Consider the following 23286-nt stretch of genomic DNA (forward strand, 5'->3'; position numbering starts at 1 on the left):
AAACTATTCTTAGAAAGTTCAACAAAAGTTAGAGATAGCCAGAAAATCCTAGTAAATTCTATGAATCTCACAAATTTCAACAGAAAATCCTAGAAAAATTAACAATAAGAAAAACGGATTATTTAAAATATTCTTAAAAAACTGAAGATTTTTGGTAAGACGGTATTTTAAGATGTGTCATTAAAAAACCGACGACTTTGTATCCAAAAATCCCAACTAAAAATATTCTTAAAAATTTTTCCAATGAAGTTGTTTGAAAAGAATTTCTTCAAAATCCATGATTTCAAGCAGTGAACTTTTAAAAAATTTTGTTAAAAAAGACTTATCAATGATTTTGTCACGATTATTTTATGAACAATATTCATTTTTTATGAAGAAATTCCTTAAAGAGTTTAACAACAACACAATAATATGTAATAATTGTGGTGTAATTTTGTTCAGAAAAATCTTTAGTTGCAAATTAATTTTTTTTTCAAAAATTTCTTGATATTGGTAAGTAGATTTTGAAAAATTCCAACCAAAGTCTTTGATAATTAAAAAAGATGTACTTTTTTTATTAAAAGTCATACAAAAATTAACTATTTTTGCTAGTAAAGAAGTTTTAGACAAATCCTTCATTTTTGGAGTGAAATCTTAAAAAAAGAAAACTTAAAATAATCTACGACTTCCGTAAAGAGGCCCTCAAAGATATTCCAAAAAAGTAATATTTTTTAAGGATGTCCTAAAAAACTGTTCTTTAAAACAACCCAATTTGTTCTTAAGAAATTTCAAAAAAAAAAAAAAAATCGTGGCGCTTGTCGCGATAAGCTAATTCTTGAAAATTAAAAAAAAAAAAAATTATTACAAGAATGTCCCAAAATTATTGGCGATATTGGGAATGAAATCTTGATTATTTAAACAAGTTTATTGGTCAGAGGTCCGTAAAAAACGGGATCCTATATATATTTTAAAAATCTATTATATATATATATATATATATATATATATATATATATATATATATATATATATATATATATATATATATATATATATATATATAGGAAGATTTTGCAAGAGGGTAATCCGCAAATAATTAAAATTTTAATAATAATTATATATATATTTTTAATTTCATACAACCAGGAACTTGTTTAAAAAATCCTATATATATATATATATACTAGCTGGCCCGGTCCGCGTTGCCGGCCCCTACTTTTAGTTTTTAATGCATATTTTTTAAGGCATTATAGAACACTGATCTGAATGATTTCAAAATAGTCAAAGATAATTGGTCTTTTACACCCATTACCTTAAGATAGGAATTATATTATTTTTGTCATTTAAATTGTGTGTTGGAGAACCCATAAAGTCCATATTTTTCTTCATAGTATAATTCAATAACGATCCAAAAAATAATATTCGTGATTTTTTCATGTTTCTGCCACAATTTGATATTTCGGAGTTCAAAGCATGTAGACGTACATCCCACTTCTACGTTCCCAGCCAATATTCTCTTGAGAGTTAAAAATTCAATAGTATACCAAATTTTTTTTTCTGACCAAACATTGGTTAGGAATGTGGATTTGCGGGTACACTAATGTGGGAACTATACTTAATAAAATGCCTATGTGGACAATTATCTGTAAGACGATTCTCTATCCCAGAGTAGCCTAAATACAATTTTTTAGCCAAATCAATTAATGAATGTGATCAAGACCAAGATGGACTCTACTCCAAAAGTCAAAATATTATGAGAAGAGGTTTTTTACACCCGTAGAAACAAAGATGTCAAATAAAGGCCTGAAAAATGAAAGAAAAATGTCGAAAACCCCGAATATAGCTTAAATTATATAATGGTTATACCAAAACGTGATCATTTTTTGCGAGGATGGTTTCTTCTCAAATTACCAACTTTTGCTAAAATGCATATGAGTAAAATATGGTTAAAATGTAAACTATACTTGAAAAAGGAGTGTACCCTTATCCGGGGGTCATATATCGTGACCTGCAAAAGCGATTTAAGATATCTTGAAAGTTTTTTTTTTCCTAAATGTCCAATTCGCTCTACCATTTTGCTCCAATGAATTGCATTTTGAGTTCTCATTGGGCGGATTATTGTAATATGAAAGAAATAGGTTCACATATAAGGGTTATACCAAAGCATGGTCCTATTCTTATAATTATTTGAAAAAATGTGTTGTTCTTCTTAAAATCTCAAATTACCAACATTTGATATACATCTGATATATATTTTGAACAACTGATTATTCATGAAACCCCTAGGAAAAATTTAAAACTCTATGGTAACTTTTGCGAAGTATAGAGCAAAATATTTGAGGCCCTTTGTGTTTGGTTAAACTATATAAAATGGACCCTAAAAACGTTTGATCCCCCCTTTTTGGGATTGTTATGTACCAACCAAACTGACTACTGATGATAGCGCATAGTCACCGTATAACGTTTCATGGGAGTTAAGGTTACTTTTAAGGTTTCGGAAGAATTTTCCGAGGAAATGTATCCTTTTCTTTCCAAATTTTCAATTTGCTCCACTATTTTATATAGTTCGCATATAACAGTGCTCTTCATATTCGGTATTTCACTGGTTGCAGTCCCAATGAATTTTGCATTTTAAGTTCTCATTGGATGGATTATTTCCATATCTAGTCAATTTCCATTGAATTTTTTTTTTCGATTTTTCCCGATTTGAGAATTTTTGCCATGAGATCTCTTTTATCGTGTTTTTTAGCGATTTTGAAAAAGTAATTATCTTTTAACATTGGTCTAACCGCGTTAAGTTGTTTCGATATCATTTGACTGACTTCCATGCAACCCGCCATCAATTTCAGTTCTCAAGAAATCAAGTCAATTAAATAAATTGGTATTAATATTCGAATTAAAAAAAAAATAAAAAAAAAACACTACAAATGTACATTAGAAAAAAGTAAGTCAAAATGGAAAAAAAATCATGCAAAATAAAACATTACTATTGTACATTTGAAAAGTCAAAATTAAAATTTTAATATATCACATTTTTACGCGATTTTTTTGAATATTATCCTTTTCGGAAAAGAGACAATTCCGAATTTGTATGAATCGTTAAAATCGGATCAGCGGATCTTGAGTTATAAGCGTAGTAACTAACACAACTTACATTTATATATATAGATATATATATATATATATATATATATATATATATATATATATATATATATATATATATAGCGAATAAATTCTTTAAAAATATTTCAATACAATCTTGGTAGCCATCCAAAAGTATTTTTGTTTAACAATATCCTGTTCTTTTATGAAATTCACTAATGAAAAACAGACCTGGACTATGCAGCTTTCGGAGAGAATTATTCAAAATTATTCACATTTCAGCCATATAGCTAGAGAGCGTATGTATCATTTGATACGGCCAAAACGTGCCTCATCGACCATATCCGTTTCAGGACATTTGTGGTCGATATAGCGATATTCGTTAGTCCTCCCGTCTGTCTGGCTGGCTGGTGAGCACGATACCACTCGAAGGGAGTATCCGATTTGATTCAAAATTGGCACACCGCATTATTATTATCAAACTAAGATCGAGTTCGGAGATGACTAATATCTCCTTCTGATACCTCCACCATAAAATTAAAAGAAAATATTTTACTGTACAGAAAGAAGGATAATCCGATTTTGCTCCAACTTTGCAAATACTAATATATGCATTAGTGCTAGGTCAGGTGCGAAACGGGACGACATCGGTCAACTCCAAGTACCTCACCGACAGAAGGGTTAAAATTTTGAATAACCATAAAGTTCATTAAACGAGAAATGAAAATTTGATTCGATTCAGACTTGGCACATATCAATGTTTCCATCAACAGAAGATATGTTATAAAGGTGGTAGAGATCCTACCATTTCTTCAAAGAGTCAAAGTTTTGAATAACCAAAACGATCATAAAATCCGAATTAAGCATCGGGTTATCTTCAAATTTCACATATCTCGTTATTTCTACTAACACAAGATCTGGTGTTAAGGTTGAATATGTCGAAATTTACATTCGATTCCATTCAGACTCGGTACATCTCGATATTTCCATCAACACCAGATCTGTTATAAAGGTCGTAGGGATCGGACCACTCCTTCTGGTACCTCCCCCACATAGGGTTCACAATTTTGAAAAATCAAAACGCTCAAGGAAAATCGAATAAAGCATCCAACTCTTATCAAATTTGACACATACAAACATTTTTACTAGCCCAAAATCTGTTGTGAAGATGATATACATATATCTGGGAACCCCTTCTGGTACCTCAGCCACAAAGGGTCACAGTTGTCAATACTTTTATCAGTCATAACATGCGAAACATCATCAGCGATTTTGTACAACTTGCTATACCAAATATTTCATTCAGAAACCTGAGATGAATATTGAATTTATAATTTCGCTTAAAATTGGATGTAAATGTTCGATTTTCTTGTAATTTTGCCCATACCAGTATTTTTATTTGTATTTGATGTAGTATGAAAACGGAATACGTCAGTCGACTATATATGGTACCTACCTCACTTACATTTTAATATTTTCCACAAATTATCACATATCTCATATAAAATTGGAGGAAGTAACCGAAATACTCCAATCCTGGCACTTCGCAATATTTATATCATATTTAGTTAGGTACGATACGAAATGGACAATATTGGTCTATTCATGTGGAACCTACTCCATGGAGGGTCAAACATTTGAATAATCATAAAAAATAAAAATATATATTTAAATAATCCAACATTGACTGCGGGTATACATCTGTCGGCAGGCATGACTTTAAGATTCCTTAATTAAAAAAATCAAGAAAACTGTGGATGAGGGTGGAACCTGCGATGTGAACGTTCAAAACACCGGTACACGCGTCTTTTATTTTTAGCTCTACTTTCATGCAATTATTACAAAATTTGAATATTTTCGCATAGTGTTATATTTAGTGGATGTGAGTTAAGATAGACAATTTTAGCAAATTTTAAAGCATACTTTGAGGCGTCTATTTGAAAAAGTCTATATATTTGTATGATAACAAGAGAAATGTATTACAAACTTTATTAAAAAAAATGCAGCTGAATGAAATGACACTTCCACGTTGTCCATGTTGATTTTGAACCTCCATCGATCTTCCGTCCAAGGTCTGTTATTATACCCTTCCTCCTCCTAAGAATTAAAACCACCAAAAGAATTTTAGTTTTTTTTTTTTTATTTTTTTTATTTTATTCGTAAATTTTACTGTTTTTTTTGTAGAGTTTTTATCTATATATAGTTTCCATCCGTCGTTTTCTTATCGATTTTATTTTTCTTTTGTTTTATTCTAATAATAATATTTATTATTTTATTATTTTTTTTTTTTTGCAAATTAAAACCAATTCTGTTTGTTTTGTTAAACATTATTCAGTACATTCATACAAACTGTGGTTGTTGTTTTGAGTTTTTGTTTTGTTTTTGTTTTTCGTCTTTGCATTTCGAATTGTTGAAATAGAAAAGAATTGTGAGTAAGGATTCAACTGAAATTCGGTTGTCATGACATTACTTCGAGAATAGAAAATAAAATTTAATTTTACAAATTTAAACAATAATAATTACTGGTTACAATAAAGAGAGAGAGAGACAGAAAGATGGAGTATGTATGGGTGTATGTTTTGTAGCTGCTATATATTTAGTGGAAAATTATACAGAGGCGTTGTTGTTGTTGTTTTGGGGGATTATTAATAACATTGGAATATTGTTGAAGACGGGAAGATAAATGTTGATTTTATTATAAGAAAAAAAAAAGAAATGAAAATACATAGTAGTTGTGTATATATAAAGTTGGTTGGTTAATGAGGGTATTATAAAACTAAAAAATATATATATATATTGAAGAGTAAATACAAAAATTATATGTGAGTAGTTGTTTTTAGTAGTATAGGGGTTTATATGTTTGAAGATAATGGTCAATTATTTGTGTTTCTTCTTTGAAAATTTAAAAAAAAAATGGTTTTTATTATTGAATATGAATAATTGACCAGTTTCTTTTTGAAAAAAAAGAAAAATAATAAAAATCAAATACAATGTTTAGGAAAAATTACAAATTGTTTGGATGGAGTTTAGCAACAAATGTGGTTAATTTTGTTTTTCTTTTTTTTACAAACAATTCATGGCTAAACATAACTTAAATTATATTCATTTATGTAATGTTGTTGTTGTTTTTCTTTTAATACATAATATAAAAAAAGTTATTAAATCTGTTGTAAGGATTATTATTTTGTTTAGTATGGCATTTCATGTGGTTGTTGTTGTTGTTGATTTTTTTATATTAGTTTTAACAAAGCAAAACATATTTGGCTATAAGAAATAATATTTTATTATTTATTTATTTTATTTTTAGTTTTTTTCTTTTCTCTTTGTTAAATCAACAACATAATTTTTTTTTAATTCTTTTAAAGAAGAAGAAAAAAAAAATAAAAATTACATATATATTTCTTTGTTATCTTCCACACATATATTTAATTAATTTTTAATATTATAACAATTACAAAAAAAGAAGAATATTCTGTAAGATGCCAGTGTTATGTTTTTGATGGTATAATAGCTGCCATTTTTTATATAGCTGTGTTGTTATTGTAAATTATTAGCTTAATTGTATTAAATTAGAAAAAGTTAAATTAAAAATTATTTTGATTATTTGAAAAAAGCACAAAAAACACAATATTTTTTTTTTGTTTTTTATTTAATAATTATGGAAATTATATAGACGTGGTATGCTTTAAGAATTATATAATTAATTATAAATGTAAAAAAGGCGCATTGATTATGTTAGGGCGTGTTTTGATTATGTGTTTGGGTGTAAATGGGGAGATTTTTATTTTCAAAATATTGCAACAAAGAAGTTTATGTTTTCTTGAACTTTATAATGGATTTCTATATATCTGGCGTCAAGGACTACTTCGGCTATTATTATTTATTTATTTATTTTTTTTTTTGGAGATTTGTGAGCTTTGCAAGAAGAATTTGCTTTCAAAAACATTTTGGGGATCATGGGAAAAATGAAATATTTTGATATACATTTTTTTCAAGGAAATTTCTAGAAAAAATTTATTTAAAATCATTTCATATTTCATATTTGTTATCGGAATTAGATATTTTTTTAGAGTTTTCATAAAAATTTTCACAAAATAAACAGGGTTCGTCAGAAAAAGTTATTTTTTATCTAGTCCTTATTTCTTTAATTGTCTAACCTTTATATTCAATATATACCCTGTATATTCAATTCAATTTAAAAAAAAATATTCAAAATTCTAAAACTCCGTTGAAGCGTGAGGAGATTGATTTTTAAGTATTTTACTCGAATCATTCAAATATTTTTTTATTTTAATGAAATTTTGTTGGGACTTTTTTTTAAAGGAAGTGAAAATCTCGAACCACAAAAACGAATTGATTGTACCACATTTTTGTGATTTCGAAGAAAAAATTGGGTCCTCAATTCAAGTATTTGATGTGAATCATGTTAGAAAAAAATAAAAAGTACTAAAAAATAACTCAATTCATATCAAAAAAAATATTCAAAATTCAAAAACGCCGTTGAAGGGTAAGGGGTTTAATTTTTAAATAATTTACTCGAATCATTCAAATATTTTTAATTTTATGAAATTTTATTGGTATTTATTATTAAAAACGTAGTGAAAATCTCAAACCACAATAAAGAATTGATTTTTCAACATTTTTGTGATTTCGAAAAAAAAAATTGGATCCTCAATTTAAGTATTTGATGTGAATTATGTTAGAAAAAATTTAAAAGTACTAAAAAAATAATTGGCGACCCCTTTATATTCAATAAAAATTAAAAAAAGTACTAACAAACTATTTTGAATTTTCTTCTCTGGTCGTCCTCAACAAGACGAAAAAATCTCGATTTAGAGGTCTTCTTTTAAGATGTCACTTCAAATTCGAATGATACATTTCGTCACGGGGAGAAAATTAGAACAAATTTTTAATTTTTAACCGAAATTGATTTGTTTTGGTCTTATTAATAGAAAAATATGTTTTTAAAAAAATTTTGTGATACTTGAAAATTTTGAGTTTTGAATTTAAAATTACTTTTTTTTCAGTAATACACCAAATATTCAAAACTCAACATTTTCTCGGAAACATCTTTTTTCTCTTAATAAGGCCAAAACAAATCAATTTCGGTTAAAATTTATCGAAAGGTACACATAATAAAGCATTTTTCATAACGTATTCAAATTCGAATGATAAATTTCGGCACGGGGAGAAAATTCATTTATTTTGGTCTCGTTAACCAAAAAGAAGTTTTCCAGAAACTGTTGGGATATTTGAAAATTTTGAGTTTTAAATTTGAAATTACTTTGTTTTCAGAAATACACTCCGAATACAAAACTCAAAATTTGCAAATATTAAAAAATTTTCTTGAAAACATATTTTTCTTTTAATAAGGTCAAAACCAAATCAATTTCGGTTAAAAATTTATTGAAAGGTATACAGAATATCGATATCGAAAGGTATACTTGAGAGTGGTGAATAGAAGTTAAAAATGGAACCCACTCTATTCAAATCAAATTTGAATTCTTTCGTTTGCAGAGAGAGACAAAGACAAACTGGCTATTTTATGTAGTTCTGAAATTCCCTTAATATTTGCAATATTTGAAGTCTTAAACTTTGGTTTCCCAATTCGTTTCTTGCAAAAATCACCCATCTCCATAAAATAAAAAAATAACATTTAGTGGAAAAAATTTACTCTAATTCATTGATTTATGGGTTTTATTTTATTGTTTCCTTTTTTCGATATCTAATTTTTCAAGTGAAAAAAAAAAAATTATCAAAGGTTTGTGAAAAAAAAGAACATCCAAATATTTGTGTTTTTGTTTCTTGTTTTCAATCATATGTTCTTTGTTATTGTATTAGTATTGATTTTTTTTGTTTTTTTTTTGTTTCAAGTTAAGAACTAATAGTCATTTTTTTTTTTTCTTTAATTTTTCTTGTTTTGTTAATAATTTTCTGTTTCTCTTCGCATTTCAGCTTAAAATACTTTTTGTTGTGTTTTTTGTTTTGAAATTGATTTTTTTTCAATGTTCGATTTGTTTTTGTTTTCTTCTTCTTTTTTTCCTTCTTTGTATATATATACGAATTACACTAAATATTACATTTATTTAATATTATTTGTAATTTTGTGTTTTTTTTTTCAATTTTTTTTCATAAATAATATTTTTGTTGTTGCTGATTTAATGAGTTTTTTTTTCAATATTTTGTTTCGCTTATTTTTTTCTTTCCATAAAAATTATAATAGTTTTCTTTTTCGAGTGTAATTTTTTGTTAATAAAAATTAAAAAAAAAGGAAAATACAAAAAAATTAATTTTATAATATTTATATGAGAATTAAAAAGTGGAAAAATGATTAATATTATTTTTTTTAAGAATAATTATTGTTTACAATTACATATGTATTGGTTGTTGTTTGTTTGTAGTGTAATTAGACTTTGTTTCGTGAATAAATTGCCAGATTCCAATGGAATTTGTTGTTGTTTTTCATGGAATTTTGAATCAAAAAAACAAATTTTTGCATTTTTTTTCAGTGGAGTTGAATGGTTTGAGTTTTATGTGTGTGTTTTTCTTTTCAATTCAAGTTTGCAGTACTTTTATAAAAAAAATGCCTATTTATCAGTTGTTGTTGTAGTTGTTCATTTGTTTTTTTTTTAATATAAATAAAGGTGATGTTTATATTTGTTTTAGGCTGCTACTTTTCCACTCTGTTTGTCAATTGTTTTTATTCCATAAAAAGGTTGTTATTGTTTGTGGTTTGTTTTTATTTTCTTTATATTTTGTTGTTGTTTAGTTTTCTTTAAAAACGCCTTTCATTTTCTCAGGCAAAAAATTCTCGATTTGTTGCATTTTTCGCATAGGAATTCATAGCAGGTGATCGTTTTGGCTCATCCAGGGCATAGGAACCTTCATCCTTTTTTCTCATGCGATAGACAATGAACATGACCACCAGAATGGCGCACAATAGACCCACAACAGCTCCGCCAATAACCGCTGCAAGAGAAACAAAAAAGCACAATTAAATTATTGAATTTTAAAAATAAATACGAAATCATTAATCATCTTCTTCCATACACATTTGGTCTATATTTCAAGTCACTCTAGCTGTGGTTACTTCGTAATCTTTCGTCTTACTTCGATCAAACTTAACTGAGCAAGTAATGCTCATCAAGTTGAAAACATACAGAGACCTACTACGATTACTCTCCCTCCCTCACTTGCGCTCGCTCATTCACTAATGCACACAGAGAGTGTGTGTGTGTGTGTTTTTCCCTTCCAATGTGGTCAAACAACATCCGTCATGGAGTTCATATTTGGCATCTGAACTCTCATCGACTGAGATTTGTTTGGAAATTGCCAGTCTCCATACTAAAAAAAGTGTGACTCATAAAATATCGTCCAAAAATTAAGTCACACAGCTAATTATTATTTTATTTTAGCAACGGCACGCACACAAGATCAAAGTCAGCAGTGTTGTCAACGCCTTGAGGGGGTAAAAACGCTAAAATGTTTTATTTCGCTATTAAACAAAAGATTAGCTTCAAGCACTTTTACATTTCGAATGTACCATGGAATTAAGTATTTTGAGGTCATAAAAATGTCCTAAAGGAATGGAACGTAAATCGTAATAATGATGAAATTCAAATTATTATATTGAAAGAATGAAATAATAAGGTATAGTTCCAATAGTTGGAAAAATTCTGATAATTATAAAATTCTGATAGTCTGATAAATTAATAATTTATCATTTTTAAAATAATTTTAAATATCTTTAGAAAAATAATATTATTGTACAATATTTACAATCATGCGAATTTTCTGATTTAAATTAAACAAGTAACATGTTAAAAAGTAGTTCGGCCGGGCTGAACTTTGAATACATTTGGAATTTTCAAATAAAATCCTTAAAAAATTCTGTTTAAATTTTTAAAAAAAATTGACAATAGCCGTTATATTGGTGTCTATACGACGTGGACCTACGTAAGCATTGTTTGCCATAAGTCATTACCAAAATTTAAATTCGAAACGTGAAATAAACGGTGAATAATGTAGCTAAAATCAACGAAATATCGTATACAGGGAGGTACCGTTATATCGGCATAGACAAGTTTCTGTCATAGGCTGTAGCCTCCATTACGAAGTTCAAATACGACATTTTACTCAATTTCGGTGGGTATTGTACCTAAACTCATCAAAATACCGAATATAGGAAGGTACTGGTATATGGGGCCTATAAGAAGACCTGGACCTGCATAGACAATTTTCTGTCACAGACTGTAGTTCCCATTACGGAATCTAAATACCAAATTTTAAACAATTCCGGTTGATAATGTCGCTAAAATCATCAAAATACCGAGTATAGGGAGGTACCGTTTTATGGGGGCTATACGAAGATGTGGACCTATATGGTCCATTTTCAATACCAAAAGTACTGCAGACATAATACACATTTGAGTAAATTTTTATGAACTTACTTCATTTCGTTCGGAAGCTAGAGTGATTTCTGGTAACAATGCAGAAAATTGTGTGTGCAGGTCCACGTCGTTGTGTAGACCCTAATGTAACGGCTACATTCGGTATTTTTAAGATTTTAACAGAATTTTTAATGGATTTTAATTTTTTGAAAATTGCCAAATTTGTACCAATTGATGGTACAAATTTTTTACTTGTTTTAATTCGGATAATTCCTCGCATATAATTGCAAATCAGGGTTGGGCATATGCACTAAATTTTTAGTGCACTAAGAATTAAATATTTAGTGGTAGTGCAATTTTTAATTCCACTACCACTAAAGGGTTAGAGGTAGTGAAAAATAAATTGCAGTACCACTAACCCTTTAGTGATATTTAAAAAAAAATTGCACTACCACTAAATTTTAGTGGTAGTGAAATTTTAATAGCACTACCACTAAATTTAGTGATTTTTCAAAAAAAATTGCACTACCACTAAATTTTAGCGAAGCCAAAAAAAGCACTATGTATATAAGTATTATACCAGCTATAACGAAGTTTATTGAAGTGAGTAGGGAACAACAATCCAGAATATATAGTACATATTCATAAAATTTGATTACTTTTCTAAATAGCACTAATTTAGTGCTATTTTTTATGAAATACCACTAATTTAGTGCAAGTTTTATTAAATACCACTAAATTTAGTGGTAGTGCTATTGAAATTTCACTACCACTAAAATTTAGTGGTAGTGCGGTATTTTTTTAAATATCACTAAAGGGTTAGTGGTAGTGCAATTTATTTTTCACTACCAATAACCCTTTAGTGGTAGTGGAATTAAAAATTGCACTACCACTAAATAAACAGTGATAGTGAAATTATTAGTGCACTAAAAATACAGTGCACTATGCCCATCTCTGTTGCAAATAAATGTTAGATGTCCATCATAATGTTTGTTTTCAGTATTAGATGAAGTGGAAGACTTCGGTCCACTTTATCGCACATTTCTTAATTTTTCAAAGTATATTACATTTCTCATGCGAATGTGAAAGAAGTAGACCAAATCTGGTACATTTATATCAGACTTAGGTCAGATACAAAATGGACAAAATTAACCCACTCCTTTGAAACCTCCCCTAAAAAAGGGTCCAAGTCAAAATATATTTAAATCAACGAACAGTGGCTGAGGGTATACATCTGTCGGCAGAACCGCCAGACAACTAGTTATTTATTATTATTATTATTATTGTTTTTATTATTATTATTATTATTATAATTATTATTATTGTTATTATGATTATAATTATTATTATTGTGATTATTATTATTTATTATTATCATTTTATTATTTATTTTACCATATTTGTAGCAGTTTGATTGTAATAAAATAAAGAAATCGTCAAAATTACGAAAAATTGCCACATTAGCAGCACTATTCTGCGAGTAACACACACACACACAATACTCATTTATGGAAAAAATGAGAACAACAGAGTACAGATATCTCAATTCTGCATGAAATCATTTGAATGTTTGGACAAACTAAGCAAATGTTTGTTTGACATATAAATTTAAATTCTTGGCATGTCAACAATAGTCGATTAAAATCACACGTACATACATACATATGTGGATTCTTTGCAGTGAATTTCGGTTTAGTTCTTATAGACCTCGTGCCAATTTCTTATACATGGACAACTAATGAAGAAAGAGCAAGGTGAACACAACGTTAGTCGCCGAGATTTTTTAGATTCATAGGAAGGTCATAAAACCCATTTGGCGAAATTTTGAACAATTGAACAATTTTCAAAGATGTGACATGTTCCATTCTATGCTCCATGTGAGTCGATATAAATTGGCCATCACTTATTATTTGTGTTTGAAGTTCATTATTATGGTGAGTTGTTAAAAAAAATTACCGGTTTAACTCAACACTTCTTAAGATTTTCACAATAAAATTTCGCACTCTCTTTGTGATTTATAGGGTTAATAAATAAGCCATAAAAAACTATTATTAATTGACAAAATTCATACATACCCGCCAAAATTCCAGGTTGGGCGAAGAAGCTCGCCGTTCTGTCGTCATCGTTGGCATTCATGATTAGAACCTCGTTGCCGGTTGTCTGTTCGATTACTTTAGTCTCCGGTTGCAGACTATTGATGCTGTTCGTATCCAAATCGTGGATGTTGGTGCCTCCTTGGGTATTGATGCCACCAGCTGTATGAGTAGAACGGCCAAGGCGAAGACGAATGACCAATGTCAAGAGCAAAAAAAAAAGCAAATACAACGAAGAAAAGACAGAGAAAGAGAATAGAAAAAAATTAATTATTATTTTTTTTTTTTATAAAAATAAAATACATTTTTTTAGATTTCAATTCAATGGCTACTATTGAGTCAGTATACAATACAACAGAACACATACAATTAGTATGGACATTAGGAAATGCGGGTGGTTTTTGGCGGCGGGGTGGGATAAAAATGTACATGGAAAATTACAAAGAAAATATGTATGCAAAATAAAAAAACAATGGAAAATATAAAAATAGAACAATAGAATATAAAAAATTTACATGTTCGCCCATGTAAATCAAAGCAGAAATTAATTTACCCAAAACACGCACACATCAACAAGCATATATAAATAAATAAATAAATTATGATAATATAATCATGCTACACAAACAAGCGTTCGAACGAACTTAGTTGTAGAGATTTGTTGTTTACTAAATATATATTGCAGATTGTTCATATATCAATTTTTATGTATGAATGAATGAAATGTATTAATCAGCTACTGTTAGAGTCATATATGAGGTGACCTTTTCACATTGTATATTAAAAACTATTTGACATATTTTTACAACGCTTCCAGCAAATGTTAAGCAAAAACTGTACAAAACCAAAGAAAAATCTTTATAATCCGAAAAAGTTTCCTTTTATTTGGAAATATGTATGGATCACCTAAAAGTATGCTACAAAAAATACTAAAAATAACTATTGTTCAGTTTACACAACATGTTAGGGCTTTTTCCAATTTTGTACCTAAAATTTTTATTCCTTCTACCATACATAGAGTTCTTTGAGAGTACTTTACTCCCTGAAAAAGAATTGTCTCTATAGGTCTCTATAGGTTTCCCATATAACGGCACCTCCCGATATTCAGTATTTTGATGATTTTAGCCATATATTTCAATGGAATTATCTGAAAATCCACACAAGGAGTTCCTTGTGAGTACTTTATCCCCTGGTAGAGAGTTTTCCATATAGGTCCGCGATATCGTATGGCTCCATATAACAGTAACCCCCGATGTTCGGTATTTTGATGATTTCAGGATTATTTTTCAATGGAATTTTATGAAAATCCACACCAGGAGTTGCTTTTGAGTACTTCAACCCCTGGAAGACAATTATCTATAGAGGGCCAAAGTCTGAATAATTACAACTGATGTCAAAATTTATTTAAATATTCGAACATTGGCTGAGGGTTTACATCTGTCGGCAGAACCGACTTATACTAGTTTACTTGTTTTATTATTAATTTACCTTATAACCACCAAGGATAAGTCTCGATCAACAGATATATATTTTTTTTAATTTTGTAATTGTTATCCGAAAGAATGGACACTTGGTTGTAAAAAAATGGATTTCGAAATATTTACTCTTCTCTCTCTCTGTCTTTCTGAAACGAAACACAAGCATAGCCAGAATTCCTAGAAAGATCGTAACCAAAAAAAAAAAAAAAAATCTCAAGAAATAAACACTTATTGCTAACTACACCACACTCCTACAAATCCAGTCCTGCAGATTGTTTGTCTCCTCTTCTTGGAATTTATGCACCCCTTTCCGTTACCAACTTTACTTTTGTAAAATAAATTCCTGGTGTAAAAAATTCTCTTCGGGAGGGGCAAAAGAAATAAATAAATTGTAATAAATTTCCATGGAATTGAATGACAAACCGACGTAAAGAAATTCCGGGAACCGAAGAAAATGGAAAAGCTGCTTCGACAAATAAAATTGAATCCATCAGGACAAAAATTGTAAGGCAAAGAAAAAGAAGAAGAAGACTGTATTTGAAAGCATATTTATAGCTTACAAAATACAATATGTATGGGTGTGTGTCTGTGTGAATGATATAAGAAATCAGTTACACATAAACACTTGGATTGGAAAATTGAAAAATATATTTATTATTGGCATATTGAATTGAAAAATGGTAAACAAAACAGAAGTGGTTCTCAGAAATCGTTACTGTAACGAGAAGACTTTAGGTGGTCACAAAGGATTGTTTGAAAAGGGGAAAAAGATTTATAGGAGAGATATTGTATAATTTCTGGGAAAATGTAACTTGAAGTAAAGATGGAAATGTAATTTTTCTATGAAGAGATGAAATAGACTTGTTCCATTACAAGGGTCAAAAAAAAAAAGGAAATTAAATGAAAATGCCAAAAACTGCAACCAGCATCAGACTGCTGTCATTTCTAATCACCACTCATCCCACAGCTGTTAAAATTATTCCAGTGACAGCTCATTATATTGTTAACAAGCGTACAAAAGCATTTTGGTGAGAATTTTCCAGAAAAAAAGTTAGTCGTAATGGAATTCAAGCGTGATAGTGTGATTTCTTTATATTTGGCTGTCGAACCACAAGTGGCTATCGTTAGAGCATTCGAGCATTTGAATGTGAATACATCTTTTGTGTCTCGTACCATCGTTCATTACCGTGAACGGAATAAAACAGCAACATCAGCAGAAATGGTTCGAAAAATAAAAAAGCGACTTGATCGAAACCTGCGTCGCAGTGGCCGAAAAATGGCTCGTGAGCTGAACATATCGCAATATCCCATTCGGCAAATATTGTCAAATGAGCTCGGGGTAAAACCATTGAAATTTCGAAAAGTGCAAGAACTGACATCGCAACAGAAAGAAAATAGACTCAAAAGAGCTAAAGAGTTGCATTCCTTGGCCGAAAGTGGTGAACTGCCGAATTTGGGTATCTCCGAGGAGAAAACGTTCGTTGTGCAGCAGTTTGTAAACAAACACAAGTAAAAAAGCTGTAAGTTCGGCTGGGCCGTTCCACCATTTGGAACGAATTTAGCAATACTCAAAAACAATAAAATCCGTTAAAATCTTAGAAATACCGAATGTAGCCGTTATATTAGGGTCAGTACGACGACCTGCATAGGTAATTTTTTGTATAAGCCATTACAATATTCAAATGCGAAACTTAGAAAAAATCGGATAATGAAAAATTGAATAATGTAGCTACAGTCATCAAAATACCGATTATCGGGAGGTACCGTTATATGGTGGCTATACGAAGGCGTGGACCTGTACAAACAATTTTCTGTCTTAGGATTTAGTATTCATTGCGAACTTCAAATCCCAAATTCGAAACAGTTCCGGTGAAGAATCTTGCTAAAATCATCAAAATACCGAATATCGGGAGGTATCGTTATATGGTGGCTATACGAAGACGTGGACCTGCGTAGACAATTTTCTGCCTTAGGCTGTGGTATTCATTACGAACTTTAAACACCAAATTTAAAACAATTCCGTTGAATAATGTCGCTAAAATCATCAAAATACCGAATATAGGGAGGCACGGTTATATGGGACTATACGAAGACCTGCACAGTCAATTTTCTGTCTTGGGCTGTAGTAACCATTACGATCTTCAAATGCCAAATTTGAAACAATTCCGGTGAATAATGTCGCTAAAATTATAAAAATACCGAATATCGGGAGGTACCGTTATATGGGGGCTATATGATAACGTGGACCTACATGACCCATTTACGAACATAACCTGCCTACTGGCAAAATATACATGTATGCAAAATTTTAGCCTTCTATCTCAATTCGTTCGAAAGATGAGCGTGATTACAACAGACAGACAGACGGACGGAAATGGCTAAATCGTCTTAGAATTTTGCGCTGATCAAGAATATGTATACTTTGTTGGATCTGACATGAGTATTTCGAGGAGTTACAAACGGAATGACAAAATGAATATACCCTCCATTGTATGGTGGAGGGTATAAAAATGATGGTGTTTACTTGCCAAAGAGGTCACCTTCGGTGGGCCGTCATAACAGCCGATGGTCACTCTCCGCTCTTATTAATAATAAATGCCCAATGCGTCAGAATGAATGCCGAATGTTAACGCGAAAATATTCTTGAGGGTGTATTAAAGCCTTGGGCACGCAAACATTTTGGCCGCATACCTTGGACATTCCAACAGGCTTCAGAAACATTGCGCTCAGCACGCACCACCCAAGAATGGTTACAAAATGAGGTTCCTCGTTTCATTTCCAGCGCACAATGGCCACCAAAATCTCCGGATACCAATCCGTTGGACTATTGTGTCTGAAGTATTTTGGAAAGCAAGGTTGACACTAACAAGATACCAAAGTGTCGATCACGTAAAGCAAGCGCTTTGCCGGGAATGGACCAAAATACCGTAGAGCAACATTCTGACAGCGTGTGACGGTTTCATTGGCCTTTTGAAGGCCATAATTCGTGCCAAAGGTGACCGATTCGAACGAATCTAAACTTATTTTAAAAGTTGATGCTATTTCCGATATATTTTGCTTTCATTCAATAAAATTTAAAAGAAATGTAAAAATTATGGCGTTTTACTTTGTTGTAGTTTTTTTTATCTCACCCTGTATTGACAGTTCTATGCAAGGACGTTTCTTACATAATTGGAGCATTTGCTATCGATTTTCAATAAATTTGAGTTAAAATTGTGACTTAAACATCTAAAATACCGAATATCTGGAGGTACAGTAATATGGCGACTATACTAAAAAACATGGACCTATGTAGCTCATTTTCAACAGCAAAAGTCCTGCAGATCCAACACACATCTGGGTAAAATTCCATCAACCTTCTTCACTTCATTCAGAAGCTAGAGTTATTTCCACAGACGGAGGGACGAACATCGCTAAATCGACATAGAATTTTATGATGATCAGGAATATATTGTGTGGGGTCTAAAATGTATATTTCGAGGTGTTACAAACGGATTGACAAACTTAATATAACCTCCTCGAAATATAATGAAGAGGGGACGTAGAATTGTTCCAGATTATGACCCCAAATAGGAAGAACCAAAAACGAAATTAACAAGTTGAATAGTAAAGTCGGCTTTGCCGACAGATGTATACCTCCAGCCTTGGGTTATGATTGTTCTATCTCTTGACCCTTTTTGGGGGGAGGTTCTTAAGCAGTTGGCTAATTTTGTCCAATTCGATTTTTTACATATTCATATCAGACTTCTGGTCTAGATATAGCAAGTTGTATAGAGGTTCGCAAGTTATGACAGATAGTATTGGAAATTGTGACCTTGTTGTGGTTGAGGTACCAGAACGGGTTGCCAGATATCTATCGAGATTTTGCGTTAGCAAAAATGTTTGGATGTGTGAAATTTGGAGAGAGTTGGATGCTTATTTCGCGTTTTGTTTTTCAAAATGTTGAATTCTCTGGGGGGGAAGTACCATAATTAGTGCGCCGATATATCCCATATCCACTGCAGATCTTATGCTAAAGAAAATAATGGGTTATGTGAAATATGAAGAGAACCGGACGATTATTTCTGATTTTATAATCATTTTGGTTATTCAAAACTTTGACCTTATGTGGAGGAGTTACCAGAAAGAATTGGTCCGATCTCTATCATCTTTGTAACCGATCTTGTGTTGATAGAAATATTAAGATGTGCCAAGTCTGAATGGAATCGAGTCGAGTTTTGTGAGCTTTATGGGTATTCAGAAATTTGACCCTTTTTTTTTGGGGGGGGGGGGGGGGTGGGAGATAGCAGAAGGAGGGGACCGATGCATTCCGTTTTCGCAGTAGGTCTCCTGTTAGAAGAAATAATGGGATGTGTGAAATATGAGGAGAACCGTATTCTTGTTTCAGATTTTATGGTTGTTTTGGCTATTCACAAATTTTACCCTTTGTGGGGGAGGTACCAGAAGAAATGGTCCGATCTCTACCATCTTTATAACATATCTTAAATGTTAAACCTTTTATTTTAAATGTTAAACCTTTGTGGGGGAGGTACTAGAAGGAGTGGGCCGATGTATCCCATCTTCACTCCAGAAGGACCGAATATGTCCACCTGACCTAGTTTGTTTTGTTTAGCTGGCTCGAGACAGAACATTTGTTCTATAAGCCGAGTTTAGAAAAGATTTCCAGGCGCGTCGGTCTTGTGCGCAGTTTTTCCAATTTGAAAGACCACGTTCCCGATATATTGTCTTCTACTTGGTCTTTCCATCTAATTCTTGGCCTTCCCCTTCTGCGTGAACCATCAGTAGGCTCGCTCTTATATACCTTATGAGCTGGGGCATCCTCATCCATTCGCACTACATGACCTAGCCACCGTAGTCGCTGCAGCTCGATACGTCTGACTATGTCGATGTCCGAGTATAGATGGTATAGCTCGTGGTTCATTCGACGCGATATTCACCGTCGATGCAGATCGGCCGGTAGATCTTTCGGAGAATTTTTCTCTCAAACACTCCAAGCGCTGCGTCATTTGCTTGCGCAAGTATCCATGCTTCAGATCCATACAGCAGCACGGGTAGTATCAGTGTCTTGTAGAGTGTGAGTTTGGTCTGGCGAGATGTGGCCTTTTTTCTGAACTGCTTACATAGACCATAGTAGCATCTATTGGCCAACACTATCCTTCTCCGAATCTCAAAACTGATGTCATTTTTTTATTTATGGCGGTACCGAGGTAGATAAAGTCACTGACTACCTCAAAGCTGTAGTTTTCAAGTTCCACAGTTGGTCCGAGTCTACTGGACGTCTTGCGCGTTGATTGGTCTTCTCGCCATTTACTGCCAGACCCATTTTGGCAGACTCCTTTTCAGTTTATTCAAAGGTGGCTGTTACCGGTCTCAATGTTCGACCCATTATGTCGATGTCATCGGCGTAGGCGAGCAACATGTGTTGTTTGGTGTGCAGAGTGCCATTTCTGTTCACCTTTGCATCTCGTATGACCTTTTCCAGTAGGATGTTAAATAGGTCACACGAGAGGCTGTCACCTTGTCTGAACCCTCGTTCGGTATTGAAGGGTTCCGAGAGGTCCTTTCCGTCTCTAACTGCTGATCTTGTGCCAGTTAAAGTTATCCTGCACCTGACCTAGCACTGATGCAAATACTAGAATTTGCTGAGTTGGAGCAAAATTGGATTATCCTTTCTCTTTCTGTGCAATATTTTTTTTTTTTTGGAAAATTTCGAACTTTTTTGTGGGAGGTACCAGAAGGAGTGAACCGATATTGCCCATTTCCGAACTCGATCTAAGTTTGATAATAATATTACGGTGTAACAAGTTTGGACCAAACTATATTCGGATACTTCGAGATTTATCGTGCCCACCAGCCAGATAGATGGACGGACATCGCTAGATCGACTCCAAATGATCTAAAAAGGATTTGGTCCAAAGATACACCATATGACTGAGGGTATAACAATTTTGTCTACAATGTATGTGTATACTTCTTCTCCACCCTATTCCCATAAAATCCTTGCTATTGTCACACAAAAACATACGCCAATTTATACCCAACAATTCAATATCATAAATCAATTATTGGACAATAGATTTGAAATTCGCAAGAAAGGAAAAAAACTTGAATGAAATATAAGCTTCCACAAATATCATATTTGAGTTTAAAAGAACTTTATCATCTACATTTTTATCGTCCTTTAAGGATATACTAAAAAATATGACGCTGAGGAAAAAAAAACAGCGGCACAACAAAGTTTTTGATTGGGAGTACTTATGTGTGTGCGTGTGAGAGGGCAAAAAACCGGGGAGGGGCACATTTATTTGGGTTGCCATTATCATCCTGATATGACAATAGTTTCGTCATTCTTCTTCGTTGCAGCGAAAAGAGTTGATTTCGGTCATTTGCCATTGCTGGCGTTTTTCTTTTCTATTCTTTTCGTTTTTTGTTTTCAGAGTCCTGTTATACGAAAAATTATGAACATTTTCATCTTCTATTTCGTTTTGTTCTTTTGTTTGTTTATGTCTTTGTTATTTGTTTTGGAAGCTGTGTCAGTATTTGTTTGCCTGCCTCCCTGTGTGTGTGTGTGCGTCTGTGGAAATAAACTATCATCATTATTTATGCTGAATGAGCATATGTCCTTAATGTCCTAACAAGCTTATATTTATCTTGCATTCAGTTTGTTAGCCATTTTATTTGTTAGTTTCGTTTCATTTTTTTTCATTCTTTTTTATCTTCTGGTTCGACTCCTAAATTTCTTTGCTGGCCTGCAGCAATATTTTTGTAGTTATAACTCCCTAGGTTGTTTTTGTTACTATTTTTTGGGAAGAGCAAAATGTTGTTTAAATTAAAGAATAATTCGTTTGAAATTATTTGGGCGAAAGAAATCGAGAAAATCATTGCATAATTTTAGGCAACAGAATTTGCATAGAATTGATAGACAAAACATGACATATTGAACAATATTTTTTAAAGGCCAAGCATTGATTTTTGACAATATATATTTGAAGCCCCAGCAGAGCCATTAACGTGAATTAAAAAACCAGTAAAGAAAGTCCTAAAGTCGGACGGGGCCGATTTTACGATACCCTACACCACTTTGCTAATTTAGTTTTTATGGGAGAATAAAAGTTTTTATGGGAGAATTCAATCATAAACGCTATGATTATAATTATAATTTAAAGTTGAAAGAACTAAATATGCCGGAGCATTTGTATCTTTTAAATTCGGACTTGTATTGGCCATTTGGTGCGAAATTAATTGAAATCGGATAAAAATATATATGGGAACTATATCCAAATCTGAACCGATCTCGATAAAATTTGGCCAAGATATTTCTGAGCTGTATTTGATATATTTCCCTGAATATCGTTGTTACGGAGTGCATATTACGGCTGTGGGTAACAAATACAATAAATCGGATGAACAATATTTATGGGAGCTATAACTATATCTGAACCGATTTCGATAAAATTTGGCATACTTATTTTCAGGCCTAATTTGGTTGTATGTGCAAAATTCCATACTATTCGGGCTGATATTACACGTTTGGTGCACAATAAAAGGCAAATCGGACGAAGATATATATGGGAGCTATATCAAAATTTTTACCGATTATCTCCAATTTCAATAGGGTTCGTCCTTGGGCCAAACAAATGTTGTTTCCAAAATTTCATCTCAATCGGATAATAAAAGCGACCTACATTTTGTTCACAAGAATACATGGACAGACGGACGGACAGACAGACGGACTGACATGCATAAATCAACTCAGAAAGTGATTCTATGAAGATCATCAAAAGGAACTATGGGTCTATCTCGTTTCCTTTTGCCTGTTACAAACAAATGCACAAAGACATAATACCCTGACCACCTTGTGGTGTAGGGTATAAAAAAATCAGGTTACGAGATATCAGCCGGTTTTGCCGACTGTTGTATGCCCTCAGCCAATGTTCGTTTATTTAAATATTTTTCCACTTGCGTTCTGAATATGCAAACTGTTGACGCTCTATTGATGTGGTTCCGAAAGAGTCGGCCAATATTGTCCATTTCGAATCTGATCTTAATCTTGCGTTAGTAAAAATATCGGAAAATTTTGAAAAGAATCGGATGCTTATTTCGCATTTGTGAGAGTTATAATTATTAAAAATTTGACCAGAAGGGGTGGTCCGACATATTCCATCTTCACACCTGATTGTGTGTTTATAGAAATATTGGGATGTACCGAGATGCACATTTTGCGTTTTATGAGCTTCCTGC

General features: G+C 31.8%; 1 protein-coding gene across 4 annotated transcripts in view; it reads right to left on the reverse strand.

Annotated features, from left to right (window-relative positions):
- Nucleotides 1–5206: 5206 nt before the first annotated feature.
- Nucleotides 5207–23286, reverse strand: part of LOC101895370 (syndecan) — a 577194-nt gene continuing 559114 nt past the window's right edge. For all 4 annotated transcript variants that reach the window (XM_059125753.1, XM_059125754.1, XM_059125755.1 and 1 more), the window contains 2 exons: nucleotides 13550–13729; nucleotides 5207–10053 (listed from right to left, as the gene is read on the reverse strand). In XM_059125753.1, coding sequence (XP_058981736.1) covers nucleotides 9881–10053; nucleotides 13550–13729 — 353 coding nt within the window. In that variant the 3' untranslated portion in view covers nucleotides 5207–9880. The remainder of the gene's footprint in view (nucleotides 10054–13549; nucleotides 13730–23286) is intronic.

The sequence above is a fragment of the Musca domestica genome, unplaced genomic scaffold (assembly GCF_030504385.1).
Source record: "Musca domestica strain aabys unplaced genomic scaffold, Musca_domestica.polishedcontigs.V.1.1 35, whole genome shotgun sequence".
NCBI lineage: Eukaryota > Metazoa > Arthropoda > Insecta > Diptera > Muscidae > Musca > Musca domestica.